The sequence below is a fragment of the Ursus americanus genome, chromosome 16 (genome assembly GCF_024610735.1).
Source record: "Ursus americanus isolate L20-20 chromosome 16, mUrsAme1.1.p, whole genome shotgun sequence".
In the NCBI taxonomy this organism is placed as follows: domain Eukaryota; kingdom Metazoa; phylum Chordata; class Mammalia; order Carnivora; family Ursidae; genus Ursus; species Ursus americanus.
This window is the reverse complement of record NC_142142.1, coordinates 53,836,984-53,859,205: the sequence shown is the minus strand read 5'-3', so window position 1 is coordinate 53,859,205 and position 22,222 is coordinate 53,836,984. Positions and strand designations below refer to the sequence as shown.

At 53.5% G+C, this 22,222-nt stretch overlaps 1 protein-coding gene across 1 annotated transcript; it reads left to right on the top strand.

The window, feature by feature from the left end:
- The first annotated feature begins 1,109 nt into the window (after positions 1-1,109).
- Positions 1,110-14,898, top strand: HTR3A (5-hydroxytryptamine receptor 3A). The gene is made up of 9 exons (XM_045797526.2): positions 1,110-1,370; positions 3,585-3,751; positions 4,615-4,659; positions 6,564-6,673; positions 8,119-8,288; positions 10,544-10,704; positions 11,072-11,282; positions 11,387-11,608; positions 13,071-14,898. The coding sequence occupies exons 1-9, from the start codon at positions 1,304-1,306 to the stop codon at positions 13,367-13,369; spliced, it is 1,452 nt and encodes a 483-aa protein (XP_045653482.2). The 5' UTR covers positions 1,110-1,303; the 3' UTR covers positions 13,370-14,898.
- Positions 14,899-22,222: the final 7,324 nt, after the last annotated feature.

The window sequence follows — 22,222 nt, the reverse complement described above, 5'->3', positions numbered from 1 at the left end:
ACAGCAATACTCTCCTCAGACAATTTTGTTGGTGCACAGTTGGTATCTGAGGGATAGATCCTTTCCTATTCAATTTACAAAGGAAAAGGAAACACTTCTTTCAAGAAAACATTTAACAGGAAGGTGTTGAGAATGTTCATGAATTGATATTAAGCAAAGAAAGGAATGGGATGCAAAGTTAAATGCATGGTATCTTTACTTCACTGTATACATATCATAGAGGAAAATTACAGAGGAATACACACCAAAATATTAACAGCGGCTGTCTCTGGGTAGTAAGTAAACCCACAGATGATTTTAATTTTTCTTCATATTTTTCTATAACAAGCATGTATTACTATTATATTTTATAGCACATATTTATTATGTGTATTAAAAATATATAAATATATCAGTATAGTATAAACTATAGATACTTATATGCATTGCTACTGAAATATTTAAATTTACATATTTAGATGAGAAAAATAGATAAATATTTAGATGAGGACAAAAGAGCGGACATGTGGTGACCCCGGGTCCCCTTCCTCCGTCCGCAGAGATGACTGGTCACCTGCTTAGCTAGGGGCACGTGTCACCCTGAGGTGTAAAAGAATGGCCTTCCTTGGGGCGCCTGGGTGGCACAGCGGTTGGGCGTCTGCCTTCGGCTCAGGGCGTGATCCCGGCGTTATGGGATCGAGCCCCACATCAGGCTCTTCTGCTATGAGCCTGCTTCTTCCTCTCCCACTCCCCCTGCTTGTGTTCCCTCTCTCGCTGGCTGTCTCTATCTCTGTCGAATAAATAAATAAAATCTTAAAAAAAAAAAAAAAAAAAGAATGGCCTTCCTGCTCCCACAGCCTCACCCCTCCCTGCCCCAGCCCCCTGCTACCAAACCATACTTGACAGAAACGAAGGCAGCAGCCCAGAGCACCTCCCAGCAGAGAGGCCGAACCCTCGCTCCAGGGGCTCCGCTGCCCCTGCCCCTGAGTTACTCCTGGGGGAATTTGGCCAGGCCACCTGGCTGAGTGGGTGGACCAAGTCCTGCCGCATGACATCAGCTGGGCGGGCTCCTCTCTCACTGGCTCTCTCTCCTTCCCTCCCGCCCTGAAACCTGATTCCACTGAAGGACTGACTGCAGGAAAACTTGGCGGTGCCCAACCCCAGTGGCCCGGGCTGTGTGAGGCTGCAGCCTCAGAAGGTGTGGAAAGCAGACCCAGAGGCAGGCTGGCTGGGACATGAGGCTGGCGGCGTGTGGGCAGGCTGCTCCTCGGCACGACTCACCCTGAGGCCACGCTGAGGTGTCCCGCGCCCGGGAAAGCTCACCATGCTGCTGTGGGTGCCCCAGGCGCTGCTGGCCTTGCTTCTACCCATGCTCCTGGCACAGGGAGAAGGTAAGGCGACCGTGGGCAAGTGCATGGGATTTGCCTGGCCACCTGTAGACCCAGGCAGGGGAGGCTTGACTCCCCCAAGCGTTGAGGGAAGGAGGGTTGTGGAGTGGGTGCTGCTGCAGGAGAGTCAGGGATCTTGGCACATGTGAGCATGAGAGAATATTAAGGCACTGTGGTCCACCTCCAGGGTTGGGCCGGTGGAGTACCGGGTGGGGGCAGGGCTTGCTGAGAGGGGCCCGGCAGCAGCCTGGTACATTGGGAGTGTGTACATGGGCTCCTCTCTTCTTTGTCCCGCCTCCAAACTCATAGAATGGCAGCTGCAAGGTACCTTAGAGCTCACTTGGTCTACCCCTTCTTGTTGTAAGTGGGAATGCTACGGTCCAGAGAGGGGGAGTAATTCACTCAAGGTCACACAGCACCTTCGCAACAGAGTGGAGACCAGAGCTAACCTAGCCATCTTTCCTCAGCTTCCCTAGTCTTGTTGCACAGGTACCCTGGGCCTCCTTTCCTAAAGTTCCCTTCCAGGGCTAAACTCCAGTGACATCACACTTCTCCGCATTCCCCCATCCACCCTTTCCTGCCTTCCTGGGATACAAGGTGTTGGGGTCACAAAAGCATCTGTTGCCTTTTGCTACAAACAATATTGACTCCCCACTCCGGTAAGTTTTCTCCCCATCCAGAGCTAGGTTGGAGTTGGGGCTGAAGCACAGGTAGGATCCCGTCCCAGGGCTGGACGGGTAGGAAGAGCCGGTGCACACGATGGTTTTCCTTCCCTGAGCTGTCGCTGGGGAAGCTCAGTGGGACAACAGACCCAGGCTGCACGTTAAGACTCTGGTCTGGGGCTTCCCCGGCTGAAGAGAAGTCCTATCCCTCCCAGCAATGGCCTTTTGCCCTGAGGCCTGCGGGGGCCCAATCTGGTCAGATTCCCAGCAATGGGATCAGGGCTGCTGCTGGTGTAGTGAAGACATACAGAGATTTGGATCTGAATCTCATTTCCTCCACTTGCAGGGCATAGGACCCACCCTTCTGAGCCTTGGGGACTCTCATCTGTAAAAGATGCTGTCATGACAGCCACCCCAGGGTCTCCACAGGAGACGCTCAATAAATGGTCTCTTGTCTCCCACCTCTCCCTGCTCTTCTCTGTCGTTCTGAGGGAAACGGAAAGTTTATCGGGGATGGGTGGGTGGGGAGAGGCAGGGGGATCTGTAGGGAAATTGGCTGTGTGGGTTGCACACATTATATAGACAAGATGAGAGAAGAGACACCTGGTGTGTGAAGGACCCAGGTGGCGCCCTGCCCGCCCTCTCACATCCTTGCCCTGGTCCTCCAGGGCATTCCCCTTCCCTCTCCCGTGCCTTTCACCTTCATACTTCTTGGAATCTCTCAGGAAGCGCTTCTACTATTTCCCAGAGGGAAAACAGGTACAGTTGAAATCCCCGTAGAGTAGCGGTTGGGTTTTCTCATCTCTCTTTGGTCCTTGTAGGCCTTCAGCTCTGGGGACAACTTGGTTTCTTCTCGCCTCCTGTACACCCCACACCTGACCCCCTTCCTAATTCACCAAATCTGCCCACAGAGCAACCCTCTGAAGGAGCCCTGGCCAACCCACCTCCAGGAGTTTGTGTGTGCACACAGCTGAGGGGGCGGATTCTGCAAGAAGGGAAAGGAACGTCTGTGTTCACTGGATGGCTTCCTTCTTTCTCCGTCAATAGCAGGCTGGGGTCAAGGAGCCAACGGGGATCCAGGCAAACCCTCAGGCAGACCTTGGGGCTTAGAGATCGTGCACTTGGGGCCACCTTTCTTTGCAGCCCCCTTTCCTTCCAGTACCACGTCCCAGGGCCACTCCTCCTTGGCTCCCCAGTGCCCCTCATCCGCCCCCCACAGGCCCACCTCCTCTGTGCAGGTACCTGCCCTCAACCTTTCTCAGCCCTTGGCCCACTTAGAGCTCACCTGTCTTGCAGCACCCACCTTACAGCCCAGCCAGCACCCTCCCTCACATAAACGTATATATCGGTTATGCTTAGGAGACAATAGCTTGGATCTGGGCAGGACTCTCTGCAGACAAAATGTTCCAGTGATGGGAATTTCAGCCGGTGGGGGGATCTGGGGATCTGAGGTGGAAATAGTGGAGACAGTTTCCTTTTAACAGCTTCCAAACCAGGGCAAGAGAACTGGGGGCAGCCTCAGGCTCTGACGCTTGCTTTGAACCGTTCTTCCTAGCCAGGCGCTGGAGGCCCCTCCAGGCCCAGAACGCCTCCAGGCCAGCTCTGCGGCGGCTGTCAGACTACCTCATGGCCAACTACGAGAAGGGCGTGCGGCCCGTGCGGGACTGGAGGAAGCCCACCACCGTGGCCATCGATGTCATTATCTATGCTATCCTCAGCGTGGTGAGCGCTTGGCCCCACCTGCCCCACTCAGAGGGGGCCTTTTGGGGTGGGAGACTGCGGAAGGCCAAGTCACCCCCTGGGCAGTACAGTGGACATTCAAGGACCCAGGGTACCTGTGATCCGGCACAGACCTGCATCAAGACATTCGACATCTGCCCAAACCAGAAAACGGGGTCACCTGTGTGGCTGCCTCTCCCAACACTTACAGCCAGAAAATCACTTTCCACATGTGGTTCTTCGCTCAGTGTATATCACAGTAACCACGTCTCCATGTGAGTTGTGTGAGGCTTCACACTGTCCTGTTCCTCTCTAGGCCCTTGGTGTCTTACACAGGCCCTGATACATGGCGGGTGTTGCTAAAGGATGGTTGCAGAATTATTCCTAAACCAGTGATGACTCTGTCTCTCGATGCGGTTTGGCACCTCTTGCCTGCACACTAGGGCAGGAGGGAGAGACAGATCCAGATATACAGGCATACAAATCTGCAAAAGTATATAGACAGAAAGATGGTATTTTCTATGTCTCCTCTTATCTCTATGTTAATGTATTTTATATATAAAATATATATAACATAAGAGGTATAATATATATAATTTATATAACATAATAGAAAATACTAGAATATATATATTCTATACATGAAAATAGTAGACTATATATATATTTTAAAAAATTGGTTGTATTTCTTTCTAGGAATGTCTAGTGAAAGACCCACTCTTCCTGGTTGGCCCCTTTTTCCCTTTTCTACACTCTCATTTCCCAAAGGAATAGGGACACAAAGCAGCAGCTCCTTTTATGGTGTGTGTGCAAGGTGGACACCCGCCCGCAGGGCCGCCGAAGCTGAACTCCCTTTCCCTTCACAGGATGAGAAGAACCAGGTTCTGACCACCTACATCTGGTACCGGCAGGTGAGCGACCAGCCCTGTGCCCTCCCTCATGTCCTGGGATCTGGGCCTCCCCTTCCAGGAGGGATTCCTCCATCTCAAAGGAATCAGGAATCTCAGAGGCCTGGGCGAGAGAAGGGGAAGGGAGAGGCTCAGAGGCAGACTCATGAGACCCAGGAGTCTGGGCTTCTCTTATCTCAGAACTGGTGATGGAAGGAAGAGTAATGCTCGTGGAGGAGAAATCCTCTGGTTTCTGAGGGTTTTCATGGCATCTCAAACAACAACTTGTGCAGCCTCTGTTGATGGGATACCTCCAGCGACCAGGAGCTCGGTGGGCAGCAACTGCACTTTCAGACAACTTTAATAGCTAGAAAGTTCTTCCTTCTATTGGGCCAGATGTGATGACAACCAAATTTGGCAATTGACACAAGGCGATTCCATCCACCGAGTCCTCACCCCCTCCGTCACCTCCCCACTCTTTCAGCTTCTGACCTGTGTCTCTCCGGCACTGGTGAGAAGTCTCTGAGGCCTTTGCAGCACGTCTGGTGAGGAGCTGGCGGGGAGCCGGCGGGGAGGGCAGGCAAGCCATGCAGGCTGCTTTCCACAAGCTGGGCTGCTCTGGCAGCCCCAGAGCTGCGGGGCAGATTTGAGAGCCAGAGGGAACCACAGTGGCTAGAGAGAGTGGGCAGGACAACGGGGCCAGTTCATAGAGGTCAAACCTGAGAGAGGCTCTGTCTACGGACACGCCTGGTATATGTGGGTCTCAATTAAATCCCTCCCTCTCCTCATGAGCACACTCCACTCATGGGGCAGAGAGTGGGGTAGAGGAAGACGCCAGAATGCTGATTCCTGCCAGACGGCTCTCTTCTGCCTCACAGAGATCTCTCAGTACGGAGCACACCCTGCATCAAGGGGAGGGGCCCAACAAGAATAGGCAGCCTGGAGCTCCTTTCCAGGGACATCTGGCTTAGGTCCCATCCCTGGACCTCAGGGTCACTTGTCTGCCCGGCAGTGAGGGGAGGCCAACCTACCGTGTTCCAGCGACTATGCTAAGGGGCCAGAATCAGAGACACAAACTAGACTCGGTCTGTGAGGCTTCAGTGAGCTAGTCGTCTAGTGGGGGCCACAGACACAGGGACAGGCAAATGCAGCAAGACAAGTACTCCAATGCAGCAGGAACCCGGGGCAGGCACATAAACCCCCAGCCTGGGAAGTGGGGTCACGGAAGGTTCCTGGCAAAGGGAGCAGACAGATGCTTTGCTTAAGTCTGGAGGGACGAGTAAGACCTCCGTCAGGGGAGAAGACCGGGATTGCAGTGTGGGGGTGCGCGGGTATGCAGAGCTGTGGGTTTTCACTGCACGTGGCTGGAGGCTAGAAGCCACAGAGAGGCAGCATTAGTGAGGCTAGAGAGAATGCTGGAGGTCAGACGATGCAGGCCTTTGCTGGCCGTGAAGTCTAACTCTATCCCAAGGGCAAGGGACGCCACTGGAGTTTTAAGTGAGGGAGTGACATGATTAAGTTGACATATTAGATCAGTCATTCTGATAGGGTGGTGAACAATGGGGTGATCAAAACTTAACAATAACCATCTCTACCCTGTGAAGTGCATGTTATTATCTCAATTTACATGTGAGCAGACCAAGACCCAAGAAGCCATCTGTCCAAGATCCCGCAGTTTGATGGGATATTCAAACAGGAGAAATGGCCGCATGCCTTCCCCGGGCAAGGCTTAATTTCCCTGGGTCATATTTGCATGCCGGGAGTGGGGGTGTGTGAGCATAGAGGTGGGAGGACTCTCAGATACTGCTGAGTGATTTGGGGGCCACCGATACCCAGATTCCCCCAGAGCAGTGAAGTCATCGGAGTTACTGACACCCACCGCCCGAGACGGAGGGGGCTGCCTATGACCATCCCCACTCCTCCCCCAGTACTGGACTGACGAGTTTCTCCAGTGGAACCCCGAGGACTTTGACAACATCACCAAGCTGTCCATCCCCACCGAGAGCATCTGGGTCCCGGACATTCTCATCAATGAGTTGTGAGTGCTGTCATCCAATGCTGGGAGGATGGATGTCTCCCTGGTGACTCCCGGGCTGGGGAGGAACAGGGCACGGGGACAAGACTCTGTTGTTGCATGAGAGGTCCCACCCAGGCTTGCAGAACTGTAGGTAACGAGGAATTGGCTTGGGCTCCAATTCTCCCCTCCTCTTTTTTCCCCCTCTTTTCTTTCTCTTTTCTTTTTAAAACTCCTCTTTCTCTATGCCTGATTTGAAACCTTGCTCTTCTTGGTCTGAGGGCCCCCTTCCTGGGGAAGGGAAGCTGGTGAATGAATCCCCACTGCTATAATAGCCAAAGGAGGGACAGCTGCATTTTTAAAGGTGGCAGTCAGATTACCTAAAGGGATGAAGTCCCCCAGTGGTCACTGCCTCTAGTCACAGGGGCGATTTGGAGCTGGGAGATGCTCAGACCTCTCCAGTCACACAAGTGCCTGGCTGGCTCCACCTCGCGCCCCCGAGGAGAAGTGGGTACCACCATCCTTTATTACCAGCAGGTGAACACTATCTCATTGGGCCCTGGCTAACATCCCTTCCCCCCATCCCTCAGGCTCCTTCAGACTCCACTGCCTGGGCTTCTGAATGCTTGGGCATGGAAGATGGCTGGGGGAGACGGATGGAAGGAGGAGGTGGCCCAGGGACAGTAGCCTCTCACCCAAGTAGGCCAGGGGTGCCACTCACACTGTTTTTCAGGGGATGCAGCTGACCTAGAGCCCCATGATCTGCATAGCTCAGACTGGAGGGATCCCAGTTCCTGCTGGATCTCCAGTTAAACTGTGAAGTAGCCTGAATCTTGGTTTCTCATCTCTCAGCCTGGTTCCACAGGAGGCTGCAGGCTCAGGACGCCCAGCTCAGATCATTCCGTGCCACGGTGGTCACTTGGGAGAGCCTAGGGTTTGAGGATCTTGCGGAACTTTCCCACCTTGCCTCACTTCTTCTCAATGATTTCTCTAGTTCCTTCTCCTCCAGGCAAGATTATTCTCATGTCAACAGGACTTCTAGGGATGGGGAGCAAAGAGAAGCCCAAGTCAGGATGGAACCCAAGGTCCTGCTTTCCCACCCAGCCTGCCCATTGCCACTGAGCCGCTACTCCTGGGAGCTGAGCTCTGCCCAGCTGGGTGGGTGGTGGCTACAGGGACAGCTGGGCATGCATGTTAGAGCCGGTGGCTGTGAGGTACATGGATTCCCTGCCTGCCTTTTGTGGTTAGGTTGCCAGGGGAATAAAGGAGAAATGCCCTTTCCTGCTTGGAAAGTAACCCTGACAATGCAGGTAAGAAAGCCTACCATAGATTAGAAGGACACTGTGCGGGTTGTCCTGCTGCCCAGACCCCTCCTGAATTTCTACCCTGCCTGGTGGGTCAGAGACCTTCAGACTCCCAGAGCTTGACCTGCTTCTTGAGCCCCCAAACTGACGCTCTTCCCTGGCCAGTGTGGACGTGGGGAAGTCTCCAAGTATCCCGTACGTGTACGTTGGGCACCACGGCGAGGTCCAGAACTACAAGCCCCTTCAGGTGATGACGGCCTGTAGCCTCGACATCTACAACTTCCCCTTCGACGTGCAGAACTGCTCCCTGACCTTCACCAGCTGGCTGCACACAAGTGAGTACTGCACGTGGGCTCCGGGAGGGGGCGGGGCGCGGCGGGGGGGGGGGGTGTCCCCGGAGCACCTGCAGGAGGAGCACCCTCTAGGAGGCTCTCTCCTTTATCCACATCACTTCCTGCTTATTAATGCCGCTGAGCCTGCGTCTCATCCTCTGGACGGGCCTCCGTGCTTGCCCTTGCTGCCTCCCTCCGTTGCCTGGAGGGTCCAGTGAGACAGTGTGAACTGGCAGCAGGACATTCAGTAAGGCTGGGATGTGGCCCTAAGTGTCCCTCACTTGTCTTCTCCACTGACACATCCCTCCCTCCTCTCTCCCCCAGTCTTCAGCAGTACCCTCCTAGCTGATCCCCTTCCAATTCTTGCTCTTCATAGCATGTCACTCTCTGCTTAAAAGCCTCAGTGACTTCCCGGCACTCCTGAGACAGAATCCAGATCCTTCACCTGGCCCAAAGGGCCTGCCCTCGGCTCTCCATTCCAGCCTTAACCCCATGCATGCTCCCCTGAGCTCAACTCCAGCCCCGCTGCCTTCCTTTCCAGGCCCCGAAGCCCCTGTTCTCTCCCTTGATCCCAGGCTGCTTCCTCTCTTGGGTCACCCTGCCCCCTCCTCCTCCCTCTCCTGCTCCCCTTCCCGCCCCACTCCTGCCCCGAACCCCTCCTAGTGCAGCCAAGCCCCCCGCTCACCTAATCCCAGCATTGGCTCAGTGCCTCAGGGAAAGCTGCCTCACCCCCAGACTAGGCCTCCCCGTTGCCCCGCTGTATAGCACCCTGTTCTCCCCACTTCCATTGCACACGTACGTTCTTGTTCAATGTCTGCTTCTCTAGCAGAGATAAACCCAGAGAGGGCAGGACCATGATTTCTGACCCACCGGTAGGTCCCCAGGGCAGTGTCTGGGACAAAAGAAGTGCTCGGCAACTTCTATTTAGTGGCTGAATGCCAGGTGCTCACTGAAGCCTAGTGCGGTGAGCATCAGGCTCCTGCAGAAAGGCCTCCTCCACTCGGTCTGATTTTATCAATTAACTGTACAGTGCAAAGATGACACATAGCTTCCTTGGACAAAAACCAGAATTACAAATACTCTTGGACTTTCGACCTCTACCCTCAATCCCAAACTCTTCACCAGCAACTCCCCACAGCAGACTTCACAGCTTTTATCAGTATAAGCTTCATATGGCATATTCTTCCAGATCCTTCTCTATCCTTTGCATATACACATGCATACACATCTACGGAAAGCCCATGAAAATTATTTCATATGTTTTTATTTTACCAAATGTATCATTTAGGCTACTGCTACCTGATTCTTTTCACTCAGTGAGAGGTCTTGGACATTTTTCCAAGTTAGTGCATATTTAGATCTTTCTCGTAAATGTTGCCTGCTGTAGGATGGCTTGGGGTTTGGATGCATCATAGTTTAGTAAGCTTTTCCTGATTGGTGGATATATAGATCTTTCCCTATATTTTGCTGTACTAGATACTCCTGGCCTTCTAGTATGTATCTATTTCTCTAGTACAGATGCAGAGAAGTGAAACTGTTGCTAAGTGAAGATTTCACTTATTTCCCTAGTTAACCTTCTTCTTTCTCTCTTTCTTTCTTTCTCTGTTTCTTTTTCTTTCTTTCTTTCTTTCTTTCTTTCTTTCTTTCTTTCTTTCTTTCTTTCATCTTTCTTTCTTCTCTAGAGAGAAAGTGCACATGCATAAGCAGGGATGGGGGGTCAAGGGAAAGGAAGAGTGAGAATTTTAAGCAGTCTCCATGCCCAGCATGGAGGCTGATGTGGGGCTCGATCTCAGGACCCTGAGATCATGACCCGAGGTGAAATCAAGAGCTGGACGCTTAACTGACGGAGATCTTAGATCACCTTTAAGGGCAGGCAGCCCTATCAGGGGAAAGGTGAAGAATGTTGACTTCTGTTCATTTCATAAAGGAGTAACCCTAGTGGAAACATAGAAGAATGTTTGGAAGGGATATGTGTGGGCCGGGTTGGGGGGAGACAGAGACAGAGAGAAGGAGAGAGGGGGCTTGCTAATAAGTCATTAGTCTGGTTCTGGTTCTTTGCATTTTGCTGTGTGTTTTCATCCAGGCCGTCACTCCCCTCGCTACAGCTGCCCCCATGGGTACCGTGTGAACTGTTACCTCATTTTGTAGCTGAGGAGACTGGGGCTGCAGGCCCAGAGCCAAGTGCGCTAAGCCCCATCCCAGGGTCTGCCCACTCCTGGCGCTACCCTCCAGAGCCGGCTTGGTTTCTTCCCTCTCAGTCCAGGACATCAACATCTCCCTGTGGCGCTTGCCGGAAAAGGTGAAGCTCGACAAGACCCTCTTCATGAACCAGGGCGAGTGGGAGCTTCTGGGGGTGCTGACCCAGTTCCGGGAGTTCAGTTTGGAAGACAGCAGCCATTACGCAGAAATGAAGTTCTACGTGAGTGGGACTGCGGGGGGCATCGGGGGACGACCACCGGAGCTGAGCAGCCGGCAGACCCACGGGGGCTCCAGGAGGCATGGGGGGGAGGGGAGAACCTCTGCAGCCCTTTTCCCAGCTCCAGGGTCACACTCGTGCCTTGGAACTTCAGGGGAGTAGGTGGGGACACTCAGTGGACTTGCCCCTTACTCCAACTTGGCAGCCACAGGCCTCGATCTAGATGCGGAACGTGAGGTCGGTCCAGTTTCCTCCCTCGGCAGCCCGGGCGCAAGCTCCACGAAGCAAGGGGGTCTGGGATGGGCGGCTGTTCCGGGGCGCAGAGCCTGTCTGGCCCAGCTTTCCCCCATGGCTCCCGTCCTGGTCTTAGGTGGTCATCCGCCGGCGGCCCCTGTTCTATGCGGTCAGCCTGCTGCTTCCCAGTATCTTCCTCATGCTCATGGACATCGTGGGCTTCTACCTGCCTCCAGACAGCGGCGAGAGGGTCTCCTTCAAGATCACGCTCCTCCTGGGCTACTCCGTCTTCCTGATCATCGTGTCAGACACGCTGCCGGCCACCGCCATTGGCACTCCCCTTATTGGTAAGGCCCACCCCGGGGGAAGCGCACAGTGTGGCCGAGGAACTGAGAAACCGGCCCCCTCCCGCCTGCGGTGTGTGTCCCCCAACCCCGCCCCGTGTGCACAGGGGTCTACTTTGTCGTGTGCATGGCGCTGCTGGTGATGAGCTTGGCTGAGACCATTTTCATCGTGCGGCTGGTACACAAGCAGGACTTGCAGCAGCCCGTGCCCGCCTGGCTCCGGCGCCTGGTTCTGGAGCGAGGGGCCCTGCTCCTTTGCCTAGGGGAGCAGCCGGCTTCTCGAAGACCTCCAGCCACCTCCCCAGCCACCAAGACCGATGACTGCTCAGGTGAGAAAGGGAGAGGATGAGTCCCTCACAGAGGGCCTGAGGGATGTGGCGGAGAGTCTCTGGCTGGAGCGACCTGACTTGCCAGGGTCTGGGTGGGAGTTGGGTGCTGTCCTGCACACGACACCCCATGCCCGGCCTTGCAGGGAGGCAGCAGAGTTCAGCCAAAGGCATCGACCCCTTCTGTGCCTTCCCCTTCTCTCATCAGCCCGGAGACGGATAGAGAGAAGGAAGGAGTTCCAGAAGCTGAGCATGTCAACAGCTGAGACTTCTGGGCTGAGAGTAGCCTTTCTCTGAGTTGGGCCCCAACGGGGAGCAAATGGATGGCCCTCAGGCAGTGATGGGACTTCTTACCCAACGTGGCTAGGTCTGCAGCCAGGGTTTCCAAACCCTTGCATTCGGTCAGCTCAGAGACCAGGTCCCTGTGAATTTCGGACACCTATGAGACAGAGAGATGGGGCTGCTGGGGACACGGAATGTGGTGCTTGTTTTCCCTGAGACATTGTTACAGCCACCATCTGGTGTGGCGCGGGGGTTGTCGTGGCTCGTTGATGTATTTATCGAGCGCTTTGGGCCAGGCACATGCATTTTCTGTGCATTATCACAGGTCATCCTGAGGCCCCCTCATAGCATTCCCATCCTCGTTTGTCAAATGAGGAAACGGAGGCATAAGGCCAAATAGCTTGCCTTAAGTCACAGAGCCAGGAACCGGTGAGGCTGGAACCCAGTCTGCTGCTAAGCTATATTTCTAACCACTCCACCCGCTTTCGTCCTCCCTTTTGGCAAGAGGGAGGCCTTTTACCGAAAGTGTACGGTTAACCTAAGACCATGTCATCGTGAACAGATGAGGTAGTCCACCAGCCTCACGCCCAGTTTCCCCGCTCACCTGCGAGGTAGCCGTAGCTGCAGGTGTATTTCCTGGTGCAGAAGGACTTGGGTTGGAGTCACGGGGAAGAGGGCAGCAAGGCCTAAGGGGGCGAGCAGTGGATTCGCAGCCCAGATACCTTAAGCCTTAGTGGCCTCACATGTACAGGACACTCCAGGTGTGACCACAGGCTCATCACTTAAGCTCTCTGAGCTTCAGCAGCTCCGTATAAAATGTGCAAGTAATAATCACTCCTACGTGGCCTCTCTCGTGGGCTGTTGTGAGGCACATATGAAATAACAGATATCAAATTCCTGGAAGAAGCCCACGCATTAAAAAAAAATGCATGGAAAGAAAAAACACCAAATTCATGATCTCGGTGACCTGGGGAGTGGATGGAGGATGTGACTAAGGAGGGGTATACAGGAGTCTCCAACTGCATTGCTCTCTTTATTTGCTTAAGTCACATGGTGGGTACTCTTTATGTCTGAAATTATTCATAATCACGATTTCTGCAAGCCACCGCAGAAACAGAAGGGATGGTGTTCGTGCCATTCTGCTGGGCCTCTCTCCTTTCCCAACGCGCTGCCCTTTTTCCAGACATGGGAAACCACTGCAGCCATTCGGGAGGCCCCCGAGACCTGGAGAAGACCCCGAGGGGCCGAGGCAGCCCCCCACCACCACCGCGGGAGGCCTCGCTGGCAATGCGCGGGCTGTTGCAGGAGCTGGCCTCCATCAGGCGCTTCCTGGAGAAGAGGGACGAGAGCCGAGAGGTGGCCCGGGAGTGGCTGCGAGTGGGCTCCGTGCTGGACAGGCTGCTCTTCCGCATCTACCTGGTGGCAATGCTGGCCTACAGCGTCACCCTCGTCACTCTGTGGTCCATCTGGCAGTATTCTTGAGTGGGCACAGCCCAGCAGGGGCGTGGGGGGGTGTCAGGCACTGGTTAGAATGGGGATGGGAGAATTTCAGGGCCCAGCTGATGCCACGGACGTTTTCAAGACCCTGTCCAAGGCCAGTGTGTCTCAGCAACTCTGAACCAGGGCTGTGACTCTTCCCCAGAAAGCTTGGTGTTCAAGACCCTTACATCCCCCACCCCCCCAGCTTACCGTGGCTTTAAAATGTGCTGTCTGAGATCAGGACAAACCCAGGCATTCCGTAACTTCATTCTATCATTCTGTGCATCAAGTCTTGGTTTCTCCCTTGTCACTTTCCTGCAGAACTTCTGCTCATCTCCCTCAACCTTGGCTTTTCCAACCCTAATGTCTCCTTCTTCATCTCACCTGTGGCTGCTTCCCTGAACACTCATGTTCCATCAGATGATGGAGGTGGGCAGGTGAAGGCAATAAAATACGTGAAGCCCTAGACTCTCTTCTTAACCATTTGTCAGCAGCTGGGTGGGTGGAAGAAGGAGTTTAAAGTTGCTGGTGGAAATGAGGTAGGGGTATTATCTGTGGTTTCAGTTGCTTGGTGCTTCCTGCCCCAGAGAATCAGGAGGTGACCAAACAGTGGCTGTTAAGAAGACACAATAGGAGGTAGAATCCAAGGTGGGAGGGTAAGGACCACCAACACTTAGCAATGGAGAGGTGAGGAGCGGGAAGCTCAATTCTGTTAACCCCTAGGAAGATGCTGGAAGTGTCCACACAGTCCTGTTACCATTCTGGGCTCCTGGTGAAGCTGGCAGCAAGCTCTCTCCCTGCAAGAGGATCCCACAGCGGAAGCAAGGACATCAGCACCACGGCCAGCACTCGTTGGTTTGGTGTTTGGAAGACGGAGGAAAGCCACAGCTTGAATTTAACTATCTCCTTTGGGAACTCTCGACAGCCAGTTCCTGGCACATTCACCCAAGAGCAGGACCGTGGGACAGGCAGAGTTGAGGGCATGGTCTTTGATGTTACTTCTCATATTCTGGCCCCCTCTCCCAAACACCAGGGTTTATAAGACATGCCGAGGAGTGCCCCAACTCTATCACTCCCTCAGTCCATCCATCTAACAAGTGTTCAGAGGAAAGGAATGCCAGAACCCACCAAGAGTGACCTTAGGGTCACAATGTTTGCTTGAGGCTTTCTCTGGCTCACCCTTTCTCATTCCAGCCCTCGGGCTGCCTGTCAAGAGGAAGGCATGGTGGAGATGGACTGAACTCTGCCTGTCTAAAGGGAAAAGACCCAAAAGGAATACCTGGGATGAATTGTTCTGGGCTGGCCAATCATAAGGGTTTCAGTATGCAACACCTGAAGTTATACCTTCTCCTGATCCCAAACTGCAGTTCGAGTGTGTAGACCATCCTGGGAGGCTGGGTAGACAACAGACCTTGGGCCCTTGGGAGCTTCAAGACTGGGAAAGCCTACAGACTGTGGAAGAGGGCTTACATGTTTTAGCTTCTCTCAGCTTCTTCACCTGTTCCCCAACATGCAAAGTGAACTTATTAAATATTATCTAACTGGCTGCTGGTTCCTGAGGTGAATTGGGACTGAAGTTTCTTTCACCTGCTACTTCCACCCCAGACATATGTGCTTTTGCCATTAATTAGGGATTTTATATTTATCTGTGTTTTGTTGTTGGGTGGATATCAGGGTCCTCCAGCAAAAAGCAGGAGACTGTGGGGCTGGGGATTGGCTGCATTCACAGTTGTTGCCTCCCACTGAGCAGAGATTCGGCTAAAGGTGGGCATTGTTCATCCAAACTCTTTTGGGATGGTTCTGGAAGCTCATGCTTTGAAGCTTGGTCTTGGGACCCACAGCTGCCCCATTCCACTAGGATTTGCTGGGGCTGGTCATGCCACCAGCTGATTCTCATGCCTCAGGCCAGAGAGAGAGAAAGGTGGACAGTCCGGTACTGTCAATGCACCACTGGCCAGTAAGTGGGTGGCTATTGACAAAGTGTCCGACCAGAGAGCTAGTAAGACACTAATCAACCTATTGATTCCTCATCTCCCCCTCCCCACCCTTCGCCCACAATCAATGGGGCAACAGAGCCCAGCACTGAGGCAGCCAATTAACCACCTTGAGAATGAGCCGCCACGTGTAACATCTTCCGCTCCACTAGCCACAGCCAATCAGCTCATCGATCCGGCCTCCAGACTGTGCTGCCCAGGGACAGGAAACTGAGGCCCAGGGCCAGAGAACCCCCAGTGTTCTACCTCTTGCCCATCAGTACTGATCTTGATCTTCTCCCAAGGAGACCTTCACCCTGTCTGGGATATGAGAACGCCCAGAATTTCCTTCCCACCTGTTCTGTCTCCCAGAGCCTGCTCCCTTCCTTCCTCCTGCTGCTTCAGCTCATTGCCTTTCATGAGAAAGCCAGAGGGAGAAAACCAGAAACCACCTATGTCTCTGTAAGTGTTTCCGAGAATCTTGCTGGTTATCTGTCTTCTCTCCACTCCTCTCCTGCTGCCTTCCCTCACTGCCCACAATACTTCAGCTCCCACCTTCTTTTCCTGCTTTCCAAACCCATCATGTGTACAAAAGATCCCACTGAAGGTCTCAAAAGCGCCCAGCATGAGCTCTTCCAGGCCTCTGGATTCATGGCCGGTACTGCTCAAGCTGTGGAGCCCACTGCCACCATCCCATCAGGGAGTCTGCCTTTCCGCACTGGCAGTAGCAGCCTGGGCTCAATGACCTCAGGGCTCCTGACAGGGGTGGACCTCCCCTGGCTTCCAGGCCAGTCTAGGGAGAGGAGCTGAGCTCAGAGTCAGGATATGGGAGATTTCCTTAAGGAGAACGGGAGAACAGGAGAGAGGAAAAGTTGCCTAGTGGGGTGAAGGCAGGGAGGGAGAGCCTGGGGAGGGGTGGGGTTCAGCAATCACTAGCCAGCTTCTCCTCCCTCCCCCACCTCCCCCCCATCCTCTGAATCAACACATTTTGAATCTAATCTAATAACAGAGATTTAACGAGGGGATAATGCACGTGGAGCGGCCAGGCGCTTTGTCTCTGCTTTCAAGCGGCAGCTGGGGCCCATTATCCGGGGACAATGCCCCATGCTAATCACTCCTTCTCTCCTCCGAGTGTTTGAGGAGGGGTGGTGGGCAAAGAGGGCAGCTCCTCCCTGATTGGAGGGGAGTGGCGAGGTGGAAGAGGGGGGAAGAAGTCGAGAAGGGTCTGGATGGCCCCCACGCAATTGTCTTGAGTGGACACCAACTCCTGGGCCTTCTCCCCAGGCCCACACTGTCCGCCCTGACCAGTCAGGGTCAGGGAGCCCTAACTGCGCACAAACAGCAGATAATTACCTATCAGCTGCAAGTCCCAGTGGCTGGGAGTTGGGTGGGTTTTTTTTTTTTTTTTTTCTTTTCGCTAACTTGGTCCTCTATAATTTAAGCTCTCCCATTAATGCTTGTGATTGGCCAGCCCTGACTGTCATGGTTAGAGAATTAAACCATGGTTTAGAGACCAAGAATACCCCTCTCTGAAACACAGTCACTTCTTCTCTTCTATCTGGGACTTTATAAATGGACTTGACCTGCAGGAAGAGGTGTGAGGTTAGACTGTAGCAAGAACTTTCTGATAATCATCTTGACACGGATTAGATTGGGAGTCTGAAAGGGAAGGAATGGAATCTAATTTTCGAGAAGGCTTGAAAGAAAGAGAGCCCTGTATCTAGGTTGGGAAGGGACAGATCAGGGAGGAGAGATCTGCCTCAGTTTCCACTGTCTAGTTGGACATTCCTTTCTGTGATCCTTTCTGTGACACAATTATTGGGGGAACTGTGGGTCTGCAGGGAGGCTGCCACAGACTCGCATCTTGGCCCCATCACACACGCACTGTGAAACCGTGGACAAAGACTTAACTCCTCTATGCCTCCACCTTCTGATCTGCAAAATGGGGATCATATTAATATCTGGCTTATTGGTATTGTGGGCACCAAGCTCTCAACATGGGGCAAAAGCCCAGGGAAGCATGAGGCTGGAGTGGAGACATGGCTCATGGCGTATCAGCCCTTCCTCCGTCTGCTTTCATCACACTCTGAATGAGTGAGAACTCTCCCCATGGTGACTAGAGATGAGGCCTCTGTCCTTCTCATCCATCCCCATTTCAGAGATGGGCAGGGCGAGGTGAGCTGGTCACTCATCATAAGGCCAGTAGGAGCTCAAGTTCCTGTCCCCACCAGGCTGGATTCAGACCTCTGTGCCCCTTATCTGTGCATCCCCTTTTCCTCCATTACTGCCCCCCCCCCCCCCGGGCACATTCCCAGTTCCTTTGCACCAAGTTCCTCCTTAAAACCACAGCTTTGAATTCCTGCTCTGGGAAGGTGTATGCAGGCCTACGATGATCCTGGCTAGGTTTCTCCCATTCCATTCCACTGTGTCCCTGTCCGTGAAGAGAATGAAACTTTTGGCAGAGGGACACACCATGCGTATGACAGCGGGCACTGTGGGAACCTAGGGATTCACTTCCGTATGTCTGTGAGAACCCCACCCTCGACTTGGATCTAGCCTAAGGCCTGGAATGAGATGTCAATCTTTGGCCAAGGGGAAGCATCACCCTGGCTTTCTGAAGTCTGGCCACAAGGTGGCAGCAAAGTCCAGAAGTTCTATGGAGAGGTCTTGAAACATTTTTATCACTCCCTTCCCTTCTTCCCCAGGGGCCTCTGAAGCCCCCTTCCTTCTGGGCCAGCCCTTTTGTTCCAGAGTGCTTGGTGTCCTGTTTTGATGCTCTGGCCAGAGACTGTCCCACTGCCCCCTCCCCCCGTTGCACACCCGTGGCCCCACTGATCCCTGAGCAACTGAACTTCCTTCTGTGCTCAGGCCTGGACCCCACGCTAAGCCACACACTTCATTGCTCCTCTGCTTTCTGCTTATGCCATGAAGATATTGGTGCCTGGTAGCAAAGAAGCTGTTCTACCCAAACCCACATACATACAGGCCCATGGAGAACTCTCAGCGTTTCTCTTTTGCCCATGTCTCCAGGGCCCCAACCCCAGCCCATCCCAAACTGGCCGAGATGGTTCTCAGTGGTCCCAGGCAAAGTGGGGGAGAGGAAGGTGCTGCCCAGAGCAGGAGCTGGCTGGGGGTCAGGAGTCAGATGGGGGTGGTGGGACATGGGGATACTTGTCTATCAGCCCCGGGGTCAGCGGTGAAGAGGTGAAGTTGGTCCCCAAAAGGGGTGAACAACATGATGTTTTTACCCATCCTGGCACAACGTCCCAATCTTTGCTGTGCCACATGCTAGCGGGTGAGAGTGGTCTCCTGCAGCTGCTGCTGCTGCAAATTACCAGTCTAAAAACCCAAATGTGTTGTCTTGCAGTTCTGAAGGTCAGAAGCCCCAAGTCAGGGTTGTGTTCTTTGCAGAAGCTCTCAGGGAGAATCTGTTTTCTTTCCTTTTTCAGATTCTAGAAGCCACCTGTACTCCTTGGCTCGTAACCCCTTCCTTGTCTTCAAAGCCAAGACAGCAACAGCTCTAGACTCTGCTTTGTGACGTCTCCTTCTCTGACTCTCCCACTTCCTTCTCTTACAAAGACCTTTACGGTTACCGTGGGCCCACCTGGATAATCCGGAACCACCTCCCCATCTCCAGATCCTTAACTTCATCATGACGGCCAAGCTCCTTTTCCCTTGCAGTGCGGCATGATGACAGGCTCTGGGGACTAGGAAGAGGACACCTTTGGGGGAACGGCACCGTTCTGTCTACCACTGTGTGAGCTTTGCACAAACCGCTGAACTTACTTTCCTCATCTGTAAAATTCATTCAATCATAACACCTGCCTTGCGGGATTGTTAGGATTAAAAGAGCCAACACAAGTAAAGGCTCCAGTGCAAAGTAAATGCTTGATGAATTTTAACTACGGTTTTCTTATTGCTCTGATGCATAAACCTAGAAGCTTCCTACCCAGACCCCTGCACAGCAAAACAAGGTACAGTGCCTCTCGGACCCATTTAATTAATACTATATAAGAAATATACTGCCTATTAGGCAATGTTCCTTTGTGGAATCATTTACGGCGATGTTGACTATGTGGCTTTATTGCTTTAGCAGAAGGGAATGTGAAAGCAGAACCTTAGAGGCAATGAGCCCAGGAACCCAGCCTGGCCAGAGGTACAGGATCAGGCTAAGCTAGGCTCTCTCTTCGCCCTCCTCCCCGACTTCCAGGGTCTGCTCATCTTCCCAGTGGGCAGAGGCTCTTGACAGGGGTAAGGGCTTCTTGGGGCAAGAGGCATTCACCATGGAATAGGGCTGACATCACTTCCTTTCTCCTGATCCACCTTCTTTGTCTGAGAAGTACCCAGAGGCAGGAGAATGGACAGGATGACCTCTAGAGGACCTTCGCAGCTTAGGGTCCAGGAAATCCTGCCTTTCCATCGAGGTGACACTTAATCATGGTTTAGGCTCCAGCTCTGAGCTCTGTCTTTTTCTCTTGGCTGACATATTCAACCCCACGGCCCCTTTCACCCAAGGACTCATTTTTCTGGTTCTCCTAATGAAACTCAAATCTATCAGCCATATGGTTTTGTCCTTGGGCTTAACATTCCCACCAAGAGCTCCCTCCTCAAAAGCCTCGTGGAGGTGAGTGGGGTTGGTCCTACTACCGTAGCCTCAGCTCGCACGTGCTTTTTCACACCCCCGCCAATTTCTTGACAATAATCGTAGAGCGCTCATTTATTGTTGAGTGATTTGCTTAGCATTTATCCTGGCTGCCAGCCTGTGAGCTTTCAAGGCCAGTGTTTCTGGTCCTACTGGCCGCTCACGCGGTGCCTGAAATGCAGCCCATGCTTTGCATCCGGTGAACGGATCAATGAACGAACGGTAGCAGAGAGAGACCTCTGAGGTCCCGTTTCTATCCGACCCTTCGGCCCGCAGAGGCATTGCCAGTTAGGGTGGGGAGCAGGGAGTCCCATACAGGAGAAGGACCCCGGCAGCTGAAAGGACCCTGGGGACTGTGGAGGGGGGAGTGGTCCCAAGCAGGTTGGGTGGGTGGTCATGAAGCTCCTGACGCCGCTTCCACAGTGGATCTTCTCCGAGACCCTTAAGAGAACGAGGCTCGTTCTGCAAGAATGTCCACACTGCACCATAGCTCGTTTGGGACTGAATCTGCCAAAATGGTGAGCTCCCACAGCAGGGACCGACCACTTCTTCGTCAGCCCTGGATCGTCAGGGCCAGAGGCATGCCTGCCATGGGGCAGAGCCTCAATATTTGCTGAATGAATGAATGAATGGAGGTGGCGGTGTGGATTCTCGTTCAATCTGTCTCTGCAAGGATGACCATAAAATTTGTCATTCAGACCAGAGCGGTTTTGTCCTGGACCTGGCAGCAGTATTCATAATTGCACATGGACAGCCTGCCCTGAAGAGGGGTGGTCCTGGGAGGGCAGGATGTGTGGTCACCCTGACTCTTGAGAGTCTCCCTGGCCCCTTCCATGGCTGAGACCCTACCCAGGGCTGGCCAGCTGGGAGTCCTTCCACTCCCACAAATTCTAGGGACAAGAGATCCCGGGCTGGGGGAGGGGAAGAGAGGCCTCAGCACTGCCCTTTGTCCACTCTGGGCTCATGGTTTTCCTCCTGAGGGTTGCCTCAGAGGTCGGAAGGATTTCCTGTGGGTCACAGGTCAAATGCCGCATTCCTTAGCAGAGCTGCATGGAGTCCTGGGCTGGCCTCTGCCCTCCCACCTCCAAGAAGAAGGATGGGCTGATAGGGGAGCAGGAAGCAGTGTGAGGCAGGCCCAGGCAGGCAGAAAGGGGATCCAGGGCCCCACCCCCACCATCCAAAGGGCTTGGTTCTGCCAGCCCCTTTGACCCCCTTCACCCCCCAGCCGGAGATGTTGCCTTGGCTGGTATGTGGGGTGGGTGGGATACAGTGTGAAGGGGGCTCTGCTGACAGAGGGGCCGTGCCCCATGGGTTTGAGAGTTTGCTAAACAGGGCTGGGCTGACAAGGAACCCTCAGATGAATCACTGCCTTAAAAGTCTAATTTTCATTAATAATCTGTTTTTATGGAGGAGGAAACCCCCATGCCCCCCTTCAGAGTAAAGAAGAAGTACGATTGTGTTGCTAAAGGGGGGAATGGATTTGGTGTTCCCCAGAGTTTGGGAATGGAACAGAAATCCCCCTGGGGCCAGGCCCTATCTAAGCAGGAGCTCCCCTGAAGGGCCTGATATTGGGGAGACGGTGGGAAATGGGAGTGGGGTGAGAGGTGCAACCCTACATTTCTACTGTGGTGTGTGCTGGGATTTGGGGATCAGCCTCATCATCCCTGGCATGCACCTGGGCCCCAGTTTCATGGGGCTGCTATGTGAGGTTGCACAGGTTGTGTACTGTACAACCCTAGGGGCATCATTTACATGGACCCCAATGTGAACAGAGCCCCTGGAGTTGTGACACTTAGAAAGCTCTGTCATGAGCCTTTACACATGTTAGTCCCTCTACCTAGAACATCATTCAGGCAAGATCTGCCTTCGATCTTAGCTTTGTTCTCAGTGCCTCCTTCCTGCATCCCCAGCCCACCCAGACATGCCTCTGTTCCACATTTACTACGTGGAATTACAGCAATCTGCTTCGGTGTCCATCTTCTCCACTCGTCCTCCCTGCTGCCTTCTTCACACAGTGCCTGCTGTGTTCGGGAGAGTCTTTGTAGCAGCAAATGGGAGCATGACGGCCGGGCTGGGGCAGCAAGTCACACCTTAATCTGGAGACAGGGCGAGCTTCTAGGAATGAAATGACAGTGGTCCCTGTACTGAAAACACCTGGGAACTGGAGCCCAGACACTCTTTCTGGTTGGTCATTCCCTCCTGTCCTCTTCTCCTTCCCTCTCACACTCCAGCGATGGGGAT